Source organism: Hippoglossus stenolepis, chromosome 21 (assembly GCF_022539355.2).
Source record: "Hippoglossus stenolepis isolate QCI-W04-F060 chromosome 21, HSTE1.2, whole genome shotgun sequence".
Taxonomy (NCBI): Eukaryota; Metazoa; Chordata; class Actinopteri; order Pleuronectiformes; family Pleuronectidae; genus Hippoglossus; species Hippoglossus stenolepis.
In genome coordinates this window covers 11,933,564-11,954,080 of record NC_061503.1, presented here as the reverse complement: position 1 = coordinate 11,954,080, position 20,517 = coordinate 11,933,564, and the positions used below count along the sequence as shown (strand labels likewise).

The following is a 20,517-nucleotide window of genomic DNA, read 5'->3' as shown; positions in this document are numbered from 1 at the left end:
ATCTCTGTGTGGATTTTAATAATTGTTTTAGTTTGAATAGCAAAACCTAATCGATTTCTGTTTTAGATCCTATAAGTATATATTTTTGGGTTTATATGGGGATAAAAAAGTTCTCAAATGGTTCATGTTTTCCTTATTTTAGCCAAATTCTTTATTCATAAGGATACATTTTCTTTATTAAAAAACACCCATTTTCATATGCTACTTTAATGAAACCTTGCTTTACTAAGTTTTGAGATTATATCAAAAACAATCTCACTTAAAAACAATCTATTACACATTTTTTTCTCGATTTATTCTACTTACTTTAACTCAATGTATGTGTCGTTAATTCAGAAATACAAAACCGAAAATGATCTCGTTGATTCATAAAAACATGACATTCGAGTGAATGCAATACGCTTTACGTGCAACACAGTAGTTTACGTTAATTTGTTCTTTGCAACATTTCAATAAAGTTTTATTTCTAAACTGTAGTGACAACATTTCCCCCTGCAACCACCGGGCAACTTGGTGTTTCTGGAAAGCTCGGATATTTATAAACTGTGTCAACAAACGCCCGGAAATAGGACGTGTTCTTTCACAAGGTAACAACAAATCACGCTCCAGATTACAGACTAAGAAACGAGGAAGCCAAATCTCTTGAAATAGCAAAATTATCAGAGTAATACACGATCTTCCTGCCCCGTGAAAAGTTAAATCCCCTCGGAGTCGGTAACATTTCCGATGAGCCCTGAACGCCTCGCGGCACCGTCTCCCATCCAATCGGGTCGCGCGCTGGGCCAGATGATTGGTGACGGAGGCAGAAACGTTTATTTTGGCTCCGCTGCTCACTTGTCTCACTGTCGCCGCCATTAAAACAACACGGAGGCGATGGAAACCGCGGAGCGACGCGGATTTACGCCATGATCCCGGCAGCGCGGAGCCTTCGTCGAGCTGCGGGTCGTTCTGCGACAGCTTAACGCGGACGTGAAGGTAAAAATGTGAGGCAGCGACGGGGCCGAAAACACTCGGATTGGGAAGATTTTGATAGAGCAGCAGCAGGAGGAGGCGGAGGAGAAGGAGGAGGAGGAGGAGGAGTGGGGTTTGTTGTGGTTTTCAACAACACTTGAGAACCGAGCGCCGCCGCGAAACGGTGAGAAATTTACGTGTTTCCTGCGAATATTCCTCTTAAACGTCATGAGCTTGTACGTTTTTAGTGAAATGTCTGTTGACTGGTAAAAAAAAAACCGAGGGTTGCTGCTCTGTATGCTAGCTGGGTGGGTTAGCCTGCCAGCTAGCATGCTATCACTAAGGACAACAAGGTAACCCTAACCCGTTCATGTAAATTAAAGTCTGGCTGGAAGTGATCGATGATCGACAGCCAGCAGGCAACTTCACTGTCACACCGTTATCTCAGGCTGTCAATGTCATTGAAGATGCCAGATGTTAGTTTAAAAACTATTGGAAAACATGGAGCAACTCACGTATCTAAAACATTTGTTTATCATGTTTACTGATCTCCGAGAGGATTCACGGAACTTTGTTTATGACTCACATCTAACTGGATTTCCCTCCACAGTGGCCAACCAAAGTGATCCACAATGACGGAGCAGAAGGTAAAGTGGGCCTGTGACTACTGCACCTATGAGAACTGGCCGTCTGCAGTCAAGTGTACCATGTGCCGTGCGCACAGGTCGATGGGCCCCATCATCACAGAGGAACCTTATAAGAACAGTCCTGATCCAGATCCCTGTGTAGAGTGGAGCCCTCCCAGAACTGAGAGTGGCAGCAGCCTCCTCATCTGTCCCGACTCGAGTGCCAGGCCAAGGGTTAGGCCAGCCAGCATGGCTGAGATCGCTAGCAAGTGGTCCTGCCAGATGTGCACCTACCTGAACTGGCCCCGGGCAATCCGCTGCACACAGTGCCTGTGTCAGCGCCCGAGGACCAGCAGCCCCACCGAGTCCCCCCAGACTTCAGGCTCCAACGCAGGCTGCCGTCCTGGTCTCCACTCACCTGTGGACACCTGTGAGGAGTACAATGACAGAAACAGACTCAACACCCACCAGCAGCACTGGACATGCACAGCTTGCAATTACCAGAACTGGCCCCAAACTACAAAGTGCGTGGTGTGTAAGCACCCCAAGCCCAACAACCAGGAAGCCACAGGGCGGGCAGAGTCGGCAGAGCCATCACCAGTGATCAATGAGCAGGATAGAGGTCGGTGGAGGGGCAGTTGCAGTGGAGGCCCGGGCCAAAGGAGGTCACCTCCAATGCCCAAGAGGGAAGACGATGTCAAAATGGACTTCCAGAGGATAGAGCTCGCAGCTGGAGCCATGAGCGGCAGAGAGGAGCAAGAGGTCGACTTCAAGAAGCTGAAGCAGATTAGAAACAGAATGCGGAAAACAGACTGGCTGTTCCTCAATGCATGTGCTGGTGAGTTTTTATGTTATTTTCATCTTCCTCCAACAAAGGCTGAAGTGAATAAATTAGTTGCAGATTATGATAATGTTTAAGCCCTTTTCATGGTCTTTGGTGGGTTGGACAAAACAAGCTATTTCAGCACATCCCCCTGAGAACATGTTCACACATTTTGGCATTTTCTCCATGAAATCCTCCATCATTAAATGTGAAAGCTAATCAGCCGATTACTCAATATTGAAGATGATAAATGGACGTGGGTTTGATTTTTAAATTCTTGGCTTGTAGTCTTTCCTGTGCATCCCATAGTAGGGATGACAAATGGTCAAAGGGTTTACAGGACTCGGATTATGTGTGAGAATACTTTGGCCGTCATATCCCTGTGCAGTTCCCCTGTGTAATCTAAACTGATACAAAGAATCCATACTCATGTTCCACTTTTTTCTGGTTATCCACTGTCACACCATCTTTTTATTTCCTCCCATGATGTCATGCTGCGTAATGACCGATCGAGTTGCTCCAGTCAGAGGAAACACTTTTATTGGTGTTGTCCCCAAGGCAAAACATTAACTCAGTTAGTTCCTGTTTAAGTCTACTTTGTTACAGAATACACAGGGCCTCACCTTACGCAGGCCATAGTGGTGTTTTATTAATGAGTGTCATGTCTCCTTGTTTAGATTGCAAATATTGAGGGCACAAGAGGAATTTAGCAAGAACTGGGCTTTGCCGAGAAGGGTTTAATTTCACATGGTGGTGCCCTCGGGTTGAAATGTTCCACTACAGCGAGATGATACTTAACGTCAACAAAGCATAAATTAATCTGAAAGGGGGGATAATGACAGTGTGTAGCGAAATAGCTGGTGGGAATTTGATCCAGCTCATCACCGAACCCCAGCGCTGCCCTTGCTGTGCCACTGAGAGTGTCTTTGAGAAACTGAGAGGGTGTGAGTGCCTCCCAGCCGGTGGGGATGAATGGGCCGTCTGGGCAGCACAGTTGAGAGTGGAGCCCGCAGACCAGAGGCTCTCCTGGCTCGTATTCAAAACACCCTGTAAACAGTGGTGCTTATGTGCAGAGCAGGGGCCCACAGCAGGCAAAACATAGCCTTGACAAGACATGGACACCAGTCAACAATAATGTAAAAAAGCATGAAAGCAGCACATGATCAATGACCTTTGTTCCGTTTGCCCTGTTTAGCTTGTTGTTGAAGAGCAGAAAACATTAATGTTATGTCACTGTGGCACAGTTTGTTTTCTCATTTATGCCCCACATAGACCTTTAGACATTTCCAGGCGTTTTAACTATCTTTTGATTTCTGTCTCTGTTTATTGTCCCTGCCGTATCAGCTGGCTTCTTTCAGTTGTGTTGCCTGTGCTGCAGTACGGCTCTTCAAAGTGTTTGTGGATGGAGGAAGTGAGTCGTGCAGCATGTTATGACCAAGCTCAGCCCTTCCTCTGGTCCCACAACTTGATCTCACTTCGCTCGACTGTTTCCCCACATTTTTCTGCTGATGTTTTTTCAGCGCTCTGCGTTTTTTGCCAAAATCAAATGATCCCATTGATTCAACCTCCCCACTAAAGGAAGCACACTGTTTGCGCTGTATTGTTCTTTTGTTTTACTGAAATAAGCGACAAATTTTGATATTATAGATCATTTGTTTGAGTTTGCTCACGGGGATGTTTTGTACAGTTTAGTGTGATTTGTAAAAACATTTTGGAGGAACTCCGTTTACTTTAAGCAATGGAAAGGATCTTGTTGATGCAATGTCAATTATTTGATTGTTTAAAACAACACAATTGACTTGACTTGCTCAAGAGACATGTCAGACATGTGATGTTAATTTTCCATAAGGGCCTCACAAGGCGTCTTTATTTCAGAATTGGTCACTCAAGATGTTCAGGATTCCTCGTTTCGGGCTGGTCAGGTCATTTTGGCACATTTTTTTTATAGTCTGAATCCAGCATAAGGTGTTGACAATTTTTATCAATATCATAAAGTACACATTATGTAGTATTCTCTACAGTGTACCCCTGTGACAGTTCATAAATGAGAAATCACTGTAAAAATATAAGCAGAGGCCAAGTCCTCAAAACATTCCTCTTGCACTAAGTCAGGGAACCTTAGGTGCTCTTGAAGATCAAAATACTGGGCAAGAAATGTATTTGTGAATTGAAATGAGTTAATCAAAAAGCATTACTTCCTATTTCAAGTTCAAAAACTCAGCAAAGGCACAGGTCAATATTTACTGCCTTATTGTTGTTGGCATCTATTGTCCTATTTTCTTCTATTAGGTTGGACTGTATAGAGGTCGAGTGGGAAGAGAAGAGAGCGGGTGGGGTATTGCATGCAACTCAGGTTTTTGGAAATGAAGCATAGGCATTGCCGTTATGTGGCATGCATCTAAACTATTAGGCTGTCATGATGCCTCTGCCATTTCTGTTTAGCATCTCTATTTTACGAGGAGTGAGCTATCGCTATTTCTCAGGCCAACTAGCTACTATGGAAACAAACACACCAGATCAGCAACACTGACTGAAAGAATGTTATAAATTTCACCAATGTGTTTTGGCAAAGGACTTCACGGAAGTACACTTGTGTAACCTTAATGGTTTCATAGCGGGAATGCTCTGCATATGTGGAGTGGAATCAGGACACAGGTTTCCATCTTGGTTTTACCATGGCAACTCTGACTTAAACCAAAAGTTTATTTAAGGTGTCCAGCATGCCACTAACTGTAAATCATTTGCTAAATCATTGGGCATCTAGTTACGGATCTGTGTTTGCAAAACATCATCCGGCATGTGTAAAAGGAGACCTGACATTCTTGGCATGTTGAAATGTGGGTTCTCCTAAGGTAACTGTCCTCTGCCCGTGAACCTCCTCACATAAGGTTATGTGTTCAATCTCACCAGAGCTTCGGTGTTCACCGTGCTACCTAGCTGCCACTCATTTCACCCGTAACAGATGTTGAGACTACTAGGGCCAGAAGAGCGGGGGAGGACGCTAATCTGCACAGACTGTCCTCTGTCTGACACAGCTCTCTGATAGCTCTGCATTATAAGCTACACTGCTCTGACTGTTCTGCTCTGTAAGCGCCTGACAGTGTGATAACTGTTCTCACACTGGGTTAGCTAGTGGCTACATCTAGAGGTCATCTGAACTGTGGCTTGCTCGAGCTGGCTGTTACATCTTGCGAGCAAGGACGTGGAGTTGGAGCCGCTCCAAAAGACAAGACTAATCCCTTTACAAAGCAAAGGCCTGGTTTAAAAGGATTCCCATGTTTTTCTGTATGGATTAATTTTCTTTACAGATGTGTTTGAACGGGAAAGCTACTGTTTGGCATCATAGACTCGCATACACTCAATCACCAGCAGATGTACAGTTTAATACAACAACCCTGCAATAAAATCCACCCACGTAAAGTTTATGATATTTACACAGGTGTTTATTTAATGTTATGGTCTATTCAGAGTTTGTTTTTTCTCATTCTTTTGAATTTATTCCTGTATACTGTGACATGTCTTTAGTAGTTAGCTACCTCTTATTGATATGAATCTAATAAGCTGAGTGAAAATGCCTTGTGGTGACAGCAGGCGTTTATACAAGCTTGTTGTTGTGACAGCGGTTGAGCATGAATTTTTTCTTCTTTTTTCTGAGCAGCACTTGTCCCTTCTTCCGTAAACATGAATTGTAAACACTATATTTGTGGGTCACCTCCACCTGTGTGCATAAGTTCCTGGTAAAAGCAACTGCACCAGTATGTTAAAGGTTCAGTGTGTAAGATTTAGGTGAAAGAAATCTATTGGCTGAAATTTGCTGCAACATGCAACTCCAACATTAGACGTCACTTAATTCTACACACTGAACCTTTTAGTCCCTGTTCCATTTTTTATTAAATTCCTGTGTTTCCTATTGTCTGACCTTCCTTCCTCCGTCTTCTTCAGGCGTCGTGGAGGGAGACCTGGCAGCGGTAGAAGCCTACAAGTCGTCCACAGGCGACATCGCCCGACAGCTCACCGCCGACGAGGTGCAGCTCCTCAACCGGTCCTCAGCGTTTGACGTAGGCTTCACCCTGGTCCATCTGGCTATTCGTTTCCAGAGGCAGGACATGTTAGCCATCCTGCTAACGGAGGTAAGAACGGGCATCGATTTTTGTCTTTGCTACCCTGCTTAAATGAAAGCTGTGCCAATATGCTGACCCTAAATTCACTATGAGTTTATGTAACATGTTGTCCCTAGATTAAAGCCTTTCTAGTACACACAGAATATACCAAGCAGGAAAATCAATAGTTGAGTCCGATTTGTAAATTTCCCTTTAAGCCTCTTATGATAATTATACCGTTCTATACCAAAGAGTAGCTAACGTCCAGTAATCTTGTGATTCCCTTTATCAGACTGAATTATAAAAAGTCTTAATTAAGTTTGTCATTTACACAAAAAGGCAAAGTGCTTCTGTAGTTTTGATGCTGTTCTGGACTTCAACTCATCAACCACATCACAGTCTATAATTGTTCTGTGCCAGAGTAGGCGATATATAGCAGATGTCCGTAATGCCTATAATTACAGTGGAAGTGCACTTTGAGGATTAGGTAGCGGATTAGCCTGGCATGCAGACCCGTCACTGGCTCCTAATGGACGTGATGCCACAGAGCTGATGTGGTTTGCAAGGAGGGCAAGCAACGATTAGGAGTGTCACAGAGGCCTGCACTGGGAAATGAGTCGCTTAGGTTGTAAGAGGAAAATGTCCTCTTCACTATGAATTGCAGAATTTGTCCTTTTTAATATACCAAATGCATGCAATCTTGCGTATAAATTGTAATAGTGGGTGAAAATTTGATATATTTCCTTGATGCTGACCTGGCGTCATGTCAAGAAACAGTTCATTTACGTTGTGTGGAAATGCAGACAGATGATCTGGGTGCATAACATTTAAATAGAAACAAATAAAACTATTTTCTTATACAGTGGAAATGAATAAATACAAGTTAAGTGTATTTACCTCTGACTTTCACTGACTCGGTGTGTTTGTTTTTAAGGTGAACCAGCAGGCTGCCAAGTGCATCCCCTCCATGGTGTGTCCCGAGCTGACGGAGCAGATCCGCAGGGAAATTGCAGCGTCACTACATCAACGCAAAGGAGACTTCGCCTGTTACTTCCTCACCGACCCGGTCACCTTCACCCTCCCTGCAGGTACCCGTCACATCTCTGTCACACGCTTAGTGGATAACTTGTATGTTAATATTAAACTGTGAGATATTTTTATGCTTTTATTTCACACTCATTTCAAGAGTTTCCCTCTAGTGTTCAGAATTTCGGTTCATGAGTGTTTATCCCCCTCCTCACTGGAGAATTGGAAGAATAAGGTCCAGCCTTGTTACTCTGAGAAACAGCAGTTCACTGTCTCGTCCTTGTGGTGTCATGTCTTCACTGAAATGACATGCACTTTGCATTTCAGAACCACCATTTCTTTTGTGATTTAGAGCTTCCATCGCCGCTGGGGTGAAAGATTATGCAGGCTTCACTGATAGATATGATTTTTTTTTTTTCTCCCCTTTTTCTTTTTTTGTATGTCAAGTATTTCTTTGCAGACTGAATTTGGCCCGGGGCCAGCTGCAAGGCGTTCTCCCTCCATTTCTGTCTCTCTCTTTCAGACAAAGCCAGTGCCATTCACTATTGAGCCAGAGAATAGCCACCAGTGTTCTGGCTTCGGGTGCGCACAGTTCAATACACACATAGAAGCACAACATGCTGTACAGAGCTTGTCTTTACAGTGTGCTATTGACAAAATGTCAGCCAGTGAAAGTAATTGCAAAGAACATCCCCTCTGTGTGTCATTACTGTAGCATTTCTCTTGCCCCTGGTGCAGGCTTCCTTTAGGTTCTAATGAGCATGAATACATATCGTTCTCATCTGTCCTTGCAGATATAGAGGACCTGCCGCCTGCTGTCCAAGAGAAGCTGTTTGATGAGGTGTTGGATCGGGATGTGCAGAAAGGTACCCGAGTGTTCATATCTGTTATCTGCATGCGTGTGTATCACACGTGTTCAGACATGGCAGGTTTTGGATGCCCGTGATTCATGATCCGCTCTTTTAAGGGATGTCTGAAAACCAACATCTGCTCTTCAACTCTTCACACACACACACACACACACACACACACACACACACACACACACACACACACACACACACACACACACACACACACACACACACACACAACAATGTCACATTCCCAGGGCTGTGTGTAAATCCTTATGAATATATCTGTGTGTTTGTGTTGTACTGAAGATACTAGGGGAATCCTGTGACCTATTTGAGCCTCTATGAACTAGGTTACTGAGGAGTGGTGTGCTGGGCTTTTTGCATAGAAAGTGACTGACGAATTGGTAAAGGTGTGCTTCATACTATTTCAGCAGGAAAGAAAAATGCTGAGCAGCAGGTTTCGCAATGCTCATTTTGTCCCTATAACAATAAGCTGCAGCAGTTGCACATCTTAAACCTTCAACTCAGCATCTCTGTTCCTGTGCATTTTTGTGAATACATTAAGAACCATCCACTTTGCACTTGTTTTTGAATCCCCATGTTAGCTCTGGTTCTTCTAAAAAGTTAAACTATACTTCCCTGCTGCTTTTCCTGCAGAGTTTGACAAACAAAAGGGTTTGAACGTGGCCTAATGGAAGCTGACCTCTATGTAGTGCTCTTACCCCACATCAATCCATTCTGTCTTGTCTCTCTGTGTATAGAGTTGGAAGAGGAATCTCCTGTCATCAACTGGTCTTTGGAGCTGGGCACGCGCCTGGACAGTCGCCTGTATGCCTTATGGAACCGTACGGCCGGAGACTGTCTGTTGGACTCTGTTCTGCAGGCCACCTGGGGCATCTACGACAAGGACTCCATCCTCCGCAAGACCCTCCACGACAGCCTGCACGACTGCTCCCACTGGTGAGACATCAAATCCAGAAAACCTTACTCCTTTTTTAAAGCATTATTTAAAGACATTTAGCCCAGTATATTCTGAATGAAATGACTTTTATTATTATGAATTATGTCCTTGAACATTAAACTTGACTCCAGAAACTCACTATTTCCTTGTTTGCTACTGCATACACAACTAGAGCAGAGTGCTCAGCATAAAAAAACAAAGTGTGTGAAGATCTACCTTGTTGCTTTTAAATAAATAAAGCTTGACTGAGGCTAAATTGGAATTTGCACTTGGCTCCAAACAAGATTTGACGCCCTAGAAAATGGCTTCCGTAAAGATGTACATTCGTTTAATACAATTTAATAGTGATAGGAGTTTGGAATTTGTGCAAAGTTTAAGCTGCTGCGGTTCACTGCTTGTCTGCTGCCTGTGCACAACAGTGCAGTCATGTCCTGATGTCGGTTTTGATGGTTTGATTTGCAGAAGCATTTTCTCATATTTGCATAACTTCTCTCACACATTCAAATACAGGTTTGATAACTTTGTAAAGGGATGATTTGAAAGAGATGTTCTTCTTTGAGTGTGCATTGCACTCTGTATGTGGGCGATTTTGATCAAAATGCATTACTAATGTTTTTTTTACTTAAAGGTGTTTTAGAAAGTCATTTTTTTGAATTTTTTATTTCTCCATTTAACTTCTTTTGGTCTTGGAAAAAAAATAAGAGCTTACAATTCACTGTAGAAGGACAAATAACCTTCTGTTTATTACAAGTGCTATAAAAGCAGGATAACATTAGTCCAAAAACGCATTGAAACTAATTTAGAAACTGATCTAACGTGTAACCATTTTAGGTTTTACACACGCTGGAAGGAGTGGGAGTCGTGGTACTCGCAGAGCTTTGGTCTGCATTTCTCCCTGAGAGAGGAACAGTGGCAGGAGGATTGGGCGTTCATCCTGTCTTTGGCCAGCCAGGTAATTATGAGATTCCTCCCGGTTTACTCACTTCCTTCCATTTTAGTTCACTATCAATGGAAGACAGAAAATGGCTCTGTAAATAGAGATATGAAGGAATAGGAGTTGGAAATTTTGACTGACTTGTTTTAGAAAATCATTAAACTGCCTGGTCCACATTTAGAAATACTGGAACTTCACTTACTTATTTTGGCAACCAAAACCACCCTTTGGACTGTGTAAACAAGCAGAGCTATTGATATTTACACTGTGTTAATCTCAACAAAACATGGTGCGGCTTATTCCGCCCCAATACACAAGTTTATATTGAGATTATAACAGTTTTTTCCCCCTTTTTTATTCAGTCTTTCCTTATAAACTTCCATTGTTTACATTGGTCAGTAGAGTAATGAAATGGCTCCACTGCACATTTGCATTGCATCATGTGCTACTACAGCAGGAGATGCAAATAAAACAGGAACGTTGAAAACAATCCATTGAGTGATTTTTATAAACTCCCCCAGGTCGATAAATTCATGGTTGCTGTTTTTGATTTCAAGGTTTTTATCTTTTCATCGTGTGTTTCACTGAGATTTGCAAGAGCCACAATCTTGTATCGGCTGTTGTAGAATGTCATTAAAAGGTCAGAGCTTCAGAGTCTTTCATGTGGACTCATCTCTGCACTCAGCAGTTGTTCATCCGCCTTTTACATGAATCCAATCTGACTTGGAACACAATTAACATTCAAGACCAAGAGGGAGAGATGTATTTGAATTGTTGGATCTAGATACACATGTCAACAGATACTGTTACTTCCCTCTGTGGGTAAAAGTTGTAACTGCACTGATCCTCCACCAAAAAAGATAGTAGCAATTCAACACTTAATAATAAGACAGTGTGGATGAATACTAAGACCTTTGGAGAGTTGCTCGTCAACTCAAAGTGAACGGCAGTGACGTGAATGAGAGACGCAGTGGAAGTTGGGCCGTGCATGAATGACAGGGAGGATATGAGCAATTATTCTAGATTGACAGCTCACCTGCTCGGCTGGTCCGCCTGCTGAAGCAGCGCTCCTTCCCAACATGTGACCTTGGGATTACAAGCATTTATCTCGGAGAGCCACTCCACGCGGCTGCGTAAACAAACAACAAAAGCTGCCGTGCACCTCATCTGAGGCTTTGACAGTGACGGAGAGGATCAGCTTCTACACACACACACACACACACACACACACACACACACACACACACACACACACACACACACACACACACACACACACACACACACACACACACACACACACACACACACACACACACACACACACACACACACACACACACACACACACACACACACCTTCCTTCAAAATGACATCGTATCCGCATTATTTTAAAAAGCACTTATGTAATCTGCTTTCTGCTTATGTAGATAGTACAAGTGAGAGATGAGAAGGAGAGTGAGGGATGAGAAGGAGAGTGAGGGTGGCGAGTCCCCAGAGCTGCAGCGTTGCAGGTTGTTAGTGTACTGGACACTGTTTTGCAATATGATCACAGAGCTTGGCAGCCTCACACCTCTCCACTATTTTTAGTTGCATTGATATTGAATGTAATTTTTTTTGTTTTGGTTTCTCTTTTCCCCTCCACGTAGCCCGGGGCCAGCCTGGAGCAGACCCACATTTTTGTTCTTGCGCACATTCTTCGCAGACCCATCATAGTCTACGGAGTGAAATACTACAAAAGTTTCCGTGGGGAAACGTTAGGATACACTCGTTTTCAAGGTAAGGCGGCAACGGCACTTTATTCATGAGTGACTGTTCTACAAATATTTGACTGATTCTATGAAGCACAGGTTCAACAAAACTACAGAGAGACCCGTCTTTTGGCTTGTAAGCCGTTTTACCTGCTGTTCACAAATCTCCAGAGGAGCCGTTTCATTGGAGCCACTTTCTTCTAAAGAAATAGATCCTATTAAAAATTTGTTAACAAGTAGTTTTTTTTTTTGGTTGTTGCTAGACTGCAAATTAAATTCCAATTAAACTTCTGTATAGGAGAGGAGGCAGATTTCTCCTCAAAACAACTTAGATTTATTTTGTATTTACTTTTTGTTATTTAGGATGCACTGACCCTTGAATTTGCTTGGGTTCACATAGTGTACTAACTATGTATTTCAAAAAGGGATTATTTTATAATTTCATCCTGAGCTACTTTTGCTCAGAGCCTCTTTTATAACTCGGTTTGGCAACAGGGCAAAGCAGGCAATTGGCCGGGGCCCCAGAGAACGGCAGATTATGTTAGACCCCTGAAATTCTGCGATCATTTATGCACAGGAGACCGCAAAGACACCATGGTTGAAAACCTCCTGTCACTCTTTCTCTCCTGAAGGAGCCGGGCACCACAGAGATGCTCTCTGCTCACAATGACCCAGTTGTCTCCAGTGAAATGCAGCCACATCTGATGTCAGGTCAGATCTGTGATGGTGCTCGGCCCTGACTGACATCCACACTCAGTGTCATTTGAGCGTGCAGCTGCAGAGCCTGTTCCTTCCAGGTGGCTCCAGTGTCGTGTCGTACGGTATCTCCCAGCTGCCCTGACTTGCTCTGTGTGTGTCTGTTTGTGTGTGTTCAGGTGTGTACCTGCCTCTGTTATGGGAGCAAAGTTTCTGCTGGAAGAGTCCCATCGCCCTGGGCTACACGCGGGGCCACTTCTCGGCCCTGGTGGCCATGGAGAACGATGGCTACGACAATCGCGGTGCGGGCGCCAACCTCAATACTGACGATGATGTCACTGTCACTTTCTTGCCACTGGTGGACAGCGAGAGGAAGCTGCTGCACATTCACTTCCTGTCCGCACAAGAGGTACGTTCTCATACCGCGATGAAAATTTTGATTAGTGTTTCTTATTTTCAAGGAATTTATCTGTTTATCTTGATATTTGATTTAAAAAAAGGTGACATTTTCATTTCTTATGATTTCTATTGGGGAAATGTTTTAGAACTTGTTTGCTAAAAGGGTCAAATATGCTTCCTTAAAAGAAAATGGAGGTAAAATGTGTGTGTGATGCACAACTGGGGTCACTAGAGGTTTCACATCTTAAACGTGTCCCGTGTCTTTGCGACTCAGATGGGCAACGAGGAGCAGCAGGAGAAGCTGCTGAGGGAATGGCTGGACTGCTGCGTGACAGAAGGAGGAATGCTGGCAGCCATGCAGAAGAGCTCCCGCCGCCGCAACCACCCCCTGGTCACCCAGATGGTGGAGAAGTGGTTGGACAGATACCGCCAGATCCGCCCCTGTGCCTCTCTCTCCGACGGCGAGGAGGAGGAGGATGAAGACGAGTGAGTGAGGGGGAGGTAAAGAAGAAACTGCAAACTCTTGAGACTGGACACTAGGCTCTGGGAGATTATGTCGTCAATTTTTTTTTTTTTTTCTTTGTTTCCTTTCCGTCTCCCAAATGTAAATCTCTGAGACTTGTAATAATGCATGAATTCTCTGAGCTCTGTGGTAGGAACCTAAAAGAAGAAGAAGAAGATACCAGCACCAACAAACAGAATCCTGATTACTGCTCCTTTAAAAGCACATCAAGTCCACTTAGTTTGCCTTCTGTACTCCGACTTCTCCTAATTTGTAAAATCAAAGTGATCATCTCGACCTGCGAGAAACGCTAAGACCTATAGGAACATATAGCATATTTAAGGAAATCCCGAAGCTGCACTAGATTATGAAATTTCATTTACAGAATTGCCTGAGAGAAATTTTTTGCTTTAAACTGAGAGGATGCTGATTCTTGTGTGTATGTAAAAGTTTTTTGTTTTCTTTTCCCTGATCGCTAAACCCCCCCCCACCCCATGTCGGATTTATTTATTTGTTTAGGAGAGTTTAGCGCGGTGATACCTCTTGTTCTGCCCCGTTTTATCTGTGTTCCGTTTGATTCATTCAGTCTTGAAGTATTTTATTTTTGCACAGATGAAACCTACATTCTGTGAGGGGGGGGGGAGGGACAATGACGTACAAGGTTTACTGACATTTTTACGTGTGACTTCATAGCTCCTGTTCTTGTTTGAGTGGGTGGTGGTGATGCTGGGGGGGGAGAAGAGAAAAACCAAACACTCTGCCTCTTTCTGTGGAGTGCATTATTAAATTTGACTCACTTGCATCCTCGCTGTTGTCTTTTGCATTTGTTACCTTCACCAAAGACGTTCTTCATTTCTGTCTGTCTTTTAGCTGAATTATGCAAAACTACTGTCCTGGATTTATTGAAACTCGGTGGGATACGGGCCAAAGAAGAACTCATTAACCTCTGGAACAGATTTGATTAAGGGGACAGATCTGGATTTGTTTTTCTCAATTTTTTAACATTGCGAATTTTCTTTTAGGCACATTAAGACATGATATGAGTGTGTACAATTCAGTGCAGCTTGATTTAATTTATGCGGACAGTTTGGCATTGTCGGAGTTTAAAATCTCATTATAGTGATGTTTGGAAGAGACAGACTTTCTTAGCATGCCTGAAATATCTAGCTGGGTGCTGGTGGATGGGAATGTCTGTAATCTTCTTCAGGAAATCCTGTGAGTATAAGAACTAAGATGCAATGTGCAGTAGTGTCTCAATTGTAGAGTGAGGAAATGAGAAACGTCCAGATAGTTTTTCTAGATGCTTTCCTGATTCAATAAGGCTTGAATTTCAAGAACTAGAGTGAATTTCCATTGAGATATTATAGTTAATTTAAGCGCCTTTGTGCGTTTTATGAATCATTAGGTTATTTGTATAGGTTACTATTTATCAGGACTTGTTGGTACTTTGGCGCCCCCTTGTGTCATAAGTAAAGTATGACAGTTGCACAGATCATGCGAGATCACAGCAGGGGACGTTTCCTCATCAGAAAATGAGATTACATTGAGAAGTATTGTATCTTTTTATTTAAACTGCACTGAATGCTAAATGTTCACCTTGTACAAGAAACAAATACAAATACTCACACTAAAAACAAAAACATACTCCTGGCTGCCTCTTCTGCTATTGTTTGGGACACTAAGTAGGAGTTTCTGCTATTGCTCTTACAGAGTACAGGATGCCCCCAAAAAGAACCTGGCCTTCAATAGAACAAAGAAAAATAGAAGGAGAGAAGAGAGAGAGGTTGGATCACATAGGACTATGGTTATAGGAACATTTAACTAGGCAATACAAATCTAACAGGACTCTTCAAAACTCTTTTAACACCAAAAAACGTGGGATGCGCCTTGTATATAAAAATACCACAATGGAGAGGATGAGGGAAGAGAGAAAATATCCAGACTAACCAGATTAGTCTTAAATCTTTTTTTTTTTTCCTCAAAGACAAAAAATTCTGGGAATAAACAATATCTGCAAAAAAGTGTTTTTCCTGAGTCGTTAAGAAATGAAGTTTGCTTTAACCCTTTCCTGTCCGCAGAGTGTGAAGTGTGCTCGAAGAAGGGAGGGCGACTCGGCCTGTGCATCGAGACGAGCTGTCCGCCATCACAAATGTCCGTTGGTCAGCGCAGAAGAATCAGACGCAGTCACGCCGGCCTTCTTATTTCAATGATTATTTTTTAAATGCCCTCTTCTTCACAGCTCAGGCTGACACATCACCTCCTCTCCATTTTTTGAAAAAACAAACGTTAAATACCCCGCTGGAAGCTTCATCTCTTTAAATTCAGCTACAATCAGTTGTATAAAGTGAACGTGTTTGTTTAGTGTTTACTGCAGAGAGAGCGCCCCACACAAAACAATGTGCTGGAGCAACCCTACGAGGAGGAGTGCCCTCGAGTGGTGAAGTCGTGTAACCGCGGCCGTGCCAGCCAGGAAAGGGTTGAAACCCACTCTAGATCACTATACGTGATGAGCAATCTTTTCCTTTTTGTTTGACGAATGATAAATATATTTACTTCAATAATCCATTTTTAGTCATTCACACTAAAGATTGGAAAAGAAAAAAACAAAAAGAATTCTCTTCTGAGGCATAATGAGGGGCCTAAACAACACACATTAGTTACATAAGGGTGGAGGTGGGCGGAGGAGGGGAGTGGGGGAGGAGGATGGGTGGGGGGGATAAGGTCCAGTAGCACATGATGCCAAAGTTTATTTTGCTCTTGTGGCGTTGACACGTGGGCCTACGTTTCCCATGAGGTGGAGGGGCAGGGCGGGTCGGGTGAGGACGGGGGGGCGTCGGGACCGAGTCTCGTCGGGTCATCATCCCGAGGAGCTAAAAACACTGGACTCTGTGTGTCCACAATCATAGGCATGTCCCGAAGAAAAACAACCCCCCCCCTCCCCCAAAAAAAGAAAACAACATCATCATCAAAGATTAAAGTCGGTACTGAAGCCAAAGAGACAGAGAGTAAAAACTAAAACGTTAAAAGTACAAATTCCCCCGGAACACGTGAAGTTCCCAGTTGCTGACTGATGGAACAGGCAGCCGCTCGTGTCGTTTCACTGTCTCTTGGTCCCAGTTGCGTTTCGGTTGGTTCTGAGTGTCGACGGCGTCGGATGAGATGTCGCCGCTGCTCGTATCCCTTCTGCTGCTATTGCTCGGTGAGGTGCTCTCTGGTTTCGCCGTGTTTGGAGGGCTGGTTGGGCGACGGGGCCTGGGAGGGGTGTGTACCAGAGGGCATGGTGTGGGCGATGGGCACCCCACCCGGGACGATGCCCTCTAACGCTCCCGGGATGCCGCCCGGAGCCACTCCAACCACACCTGGCGGGTATCTGGTGAGCGGGAGGGAGGGTCAGAGGTTAGTGCTGCAGCTGGTGTGATTCCCAGAGTGAACATTTCTGCCATCTAGTCATACTATTGGCTCTTTTCACCACAGGAACTTTTTCAGAAAACTTTTTTAGCTTTACAACTGTTAAGGAATTACTGGGGTGGAGTTGTTTCTTTGCTGTCTGGTCAAACACTTGAGATGTGGATTCTTGTAATTGTATTAATCTGTAAATTGATGTGTTTTCACATAAGTCTCCAAAGAAACTGAACAATTTGGTGCTTCCACAGAATGTATATAAAGATGGACGACATGACAACTCCCACAAAAGTGAAGCCAAAAAATCTTGATCGCCCCCCTGGTGGCTGGCTATGCAAGTACACGTCAAATAATTTTTTATCAGTTTAAGAGCTTCTGTCAATTTCCATAGTTCTCATCACACTGATGTTCAAATGTTCATTTTTCCTGTACATTTGTTTTTCATTGGTTATTTTACGGTATATAAATGTGGTGAAGACTGAGTTGTGATTGGTCGATACCGCTGCTTCACATCATTGTACAACGGGAGGAAGTGGAAACGTGTCGTCCATCTTTATACGAAGTCTGATACATTGAATGACGCTAAATAAATCACCAGGAATTTTGATGATGAATCATTTGGGTAATATTTAGAAGCAAAGATTAAAAACAATTCTCATGCCATTATTTGTGAATATTCTTTGTCACCATGTTATTGACTGAAACAAACAATGAACAGATTCAATAATTGGTAGATTAATCGATTATGAAATATTGTTTTAATATGGTTTCATCTCAAGCTGTAAAATAACCGGTAATTACACTCAGGTATTAGATTCTTCTTCCTTTTCTGTCTGTGTCTTTTATAAAATACTACTGTGTTGTCTACATGAAAAATAATCTCTGGGCTGCTGCTACAGATATTCTATTATTAAGTGATTTGTCAGAAATGTCAGTTTACAGAGCTTTTACAGGTTCTGAGCGCCCGAGGGGACAACTTCAAACTGTTTGAATTAAGAGCTGTTGACGCAAATCTTCACATTAAAGAAGCTGAAACCGTTAAAAGTTTCACAATTTGCTTGATAGACTCATAGTTCCAGTTCCACAAAATGTTATCTCAAGCAAAGGTTTTATTCTTTAATGATGTAATTTGTCTGAACTTTATGTTTCTTGAGATGAAGCATAATAAGAAATACACAAAAACAGACAATCAGTTCTTGGGACAATTATTTTAGGTGAAAAGAGCCTTTACATTGGAATATTCTGGGGGAAGAAAAACACACCATTCAACCAGAGAAGGAGAAAAAGAACGATACAGCTCAGTTTTAACAGAACGTGCCAAAAAACCCCGTAAAAGAGAGAGAAACCATAAAGCATGACTCCATCCATAAGACTGCAAGTGAATGGCTTCACCTCATGCTTACTGGGACATTCCAAAAAAATAACCCCACATTCACTTCCATCCATCTCTACTCTGTGTTCAGTCAAACAGGGGGTGCTGGGGGATTATAGAGGGGGACACACATCAGGTGACCATCAGGGGAGAGTTTTTATCCGGGACCTCCAGGGAAGAGGCGGTCGGCCCGGATCGGTCGTATTTACCTGCTCCTGATCTAGGCATTAATTTTGTCTTGGGGGACGCCGGTTGCTACGGCCTGAAGAGTTTGGTTCACTTGGCTGTGTGAGAGAAGAACATGGAGGTGGACATGCTGAGATCAGGAAGGGCCCAGAGGAGGGGGACATGGTGGTCAGAGTTACAACGCTACAGCTACACAGGGCGGTCAGTGGGGGACACTAGGGTCTACAGCAGAGTATTCAGTGATTCATTTAGATTATAAAATTCAATACAGAGGAGAAGAGACGGGAATTCAATGGCATTTGAAGATTTATGTGTTAACATACCAAGAGGGGAATGAAAAATAAAAAATACTTAAAATAAATAAATGGTCAAACTGTTTCTGACCTTCTAGCGTTTGAAATACTCAAAACAAAACAATTACAAGGGTTTTATAAAATACATGGGTCAACATTTCATTTGCAAGACACATATTAAAGGAAATACTAAAACGACAACCCAGCCTTCATTTTCCTTTTCTACCTTTACTCAAGAGCGTCTTTCAGTTTGAAAGCAGAACTTATTGATTTTACGGTCAGATTTTCTAAAAGCTTTCACTCAAATATACTCTGCTTGTGCTCGAGTTCCCGTGCTCCGGCTTCAGCTCTTCACCTCGAAGCTCACGCTGCTCCTGTGTGCACGTGAAACGATGTCTCCTCTGCTCTCGGATTTTCCGTCGGCTGTCGGATTTTTTGTGCAACAAGTCTGTTAAAACATCCTTTACATCTTTGGGAGTCTTACACGGGCACCTCACCCTCTACGATAAAACAACGACACTGTCCTGGAGCAGGAGTCCAGCAGATCGCTTGATCCACTATAAAAACAAACTAGACGCCAGCCTGTTTATTTTTACAAATTTTTAGCAAAACGAGGGCAATTTAATTCGTCATCTCTACGCCTGGTTTTCTATTGGTTCGGGAATATTGACAGACTTGTTGCGCAAAAAATTTAAGAGCACAATAAAAATCCAAGAGCCCAGGAGGAATCTGAGGCACCGAAGCTGGAGTATATTCGAGTGTTTAGAGTCAATGACTGAAAGCTCTTGAATAAAGATAGAAAAAAACCCCATAAATATTTGTAAAATACAAAGAATGGCTTGTTGTACTTTAGCGTTTGGTTCCTACCTGTAGGCGGCGCCGTTGAGCTCGTGGTGAACCCCTGGTTGATCCATAACGGCCCACGGTGCCGTGGTGACGAAGAACTCCTTGTTGACGCAGTTTCGTAGGCTGTCGGGGATGCGACCTGCGATACGAGCCAAACGCACACAGTTAGGAGCAGTGAAAGACCCCGACCCGTTACAGGAGCGACGAGGGGACCAGATGTGTTGATGAGGTCAGACAGACACACACATCAAGCCTGGACACACACATGCAAATTAAGCTCATTTAACAATCTGGATGTTTTGTGAGAGGCCAGCGCTGCGGGCTCTGCTCTGCGTCGGGGAAGCTAATGATGACATCTATTAAGACGTCCAGATTTAATAAAGGCTGCCCAGGGCCCATTGAAGTGGAAATGTGACATCTGGGAGAGAACGACGTGCAACAGGTCACATAGTGGGGCTGAGGCTGAGGGATGTGAACGAAGCAGTGGAGGAGGAATACAAAAGGATTTCACATTTTGTTTAGTCAGATCGTGGAGAACAAAAAATTGAATTTGAATGCGCTCATGTACCGGTGATGGCTCTTCGGATCTCGGTGGCGGCCGCCTCCCTCATCTCCAGGGAGGCCTGCTCACTGTACCAGGCTGTGTGTGGCGTGCAGATCAGGTTGGGAGCGTCTTTCAGCGGGCCCTGAGCAAAACTGGAACACACACACACACAGGGAAATAAATTAAGATTCTCAAAAACACTCACATGAGATCACACCTGCTGTCACAAATTACATTTTTTGTCAGT

At 43.3% G+C, this 20,517-nt stretch overlaps 2 protein-coding genes across 12 annotated transcripts in view; one reads left to right on the top strand and one right to left on the bottom strand.

Moving 5' to 3' along the window:
- The first annotated feature begins 514 nt into the window (after positions 1 to 514).
- On the top strand, positions 515 to 14,434 carry zranb1a (zinc finger, RAN-binding domain containing 1a). 4 transcript variants are annotated; one of them, XM_035145110.2, is made up of 10 exons: positions 515 to 587; positions 1,562 to 2,415; positions 6,343 to 6,530; positions 7,435 to 7,588; positions 8,321 to 8,392; positions 9,145 to 9,343; positions 10,176 to 10,296; positions 11,929 to 12,058; positions 12,906 to 13,135; positions 13,400 to 14,434. In XM_035145110.2, the coding sequence occupies exons 2-10, from the start codon at positions 1,584 to 1,586 to the stop codon at positions 13,613 to 13,615; spliced, it is 2,142 nt and encodes a 713-aa protein (XP_035001001.1). In that variant the 5' UTR covers positions 515 to 587; positions 1,562 to 1,583; the 3' UTR covers positions 13,616 to 14,434. The 4 variants fall into 4 exon arrangements, with proteins under 4 accessions (XP_035001001.1, XP_035001000.1, XP_035000997.1 ...); XM_035145109.2 differs by lacking the exon at positions 515 to 587 and adding an exon at positions 789 to 975; XM_035145106.2 differs by lacking the exon at positions 515 to 587 and adding an exon at positions 789 to 1,135.
- Positions 14,435 to 15,175: 741 nt separating this feature from the next.
- ctbp2l (C-terminal binding protein 2, like) overlaps positions 15,176 to 20,517 on the bottom strand; it is a 98,395-nt gene continuing 93,053 nt past the window's right edge. For 7 of the 8 annotated variants that reach the window (XM_035145102.2, XM_035145103.2, XM_035145100.2 and 4 more), the window contains 3 exons: positions 20,295 to 20,422; positions 19,748 to 19,865; positions 15,176 to 16,997 (listed from right to left, as the gene is read on the bottom strand). In XM_035145102.2, the coding sequence (XP_035000993.1) occupies positions 16,817 to 16,997; positions 19,748 to 19,865; positions 20,295 to 20,422 (427 nt within the window). In that variant the 3' untranslated portion in view covers positions 15,176 to 16,816. Of the gene's footprint in view, positions 16,998 to 18,610; positions 18,686 to 19,747; positions 19,866 to 20,294; positions 20,423 to 20,517 lie in introns of all 8 variants that reach the window. The other variant, XM_035145099.1, reaches the window with a different exon arrangement.

Bases quoted from the DNA above. Each gene is read 5' to 3' on its own strand.
- zranb1a (XM_035145110.2), top strand. From the start codon at position 1,584: ATGACGGAGCAGAAGGTAAAGTGGGCCTGTGACTACTGCACCTATGAG. The intron at 7,589-8,320 runs GTACCCGTCACA...CTGTCCTTGCAG, and splicing joins CACCTTCACCCTCCCTGCAG to ATATAGAGGACCTGCCGCCT. The intron at 9,344-10,175 runs GTGAGACATCAA...TAACCATTTTAG, and splicing joins CTGCACGACTGCTCCCACTG to GTTTTACACACGCTGGAAGG.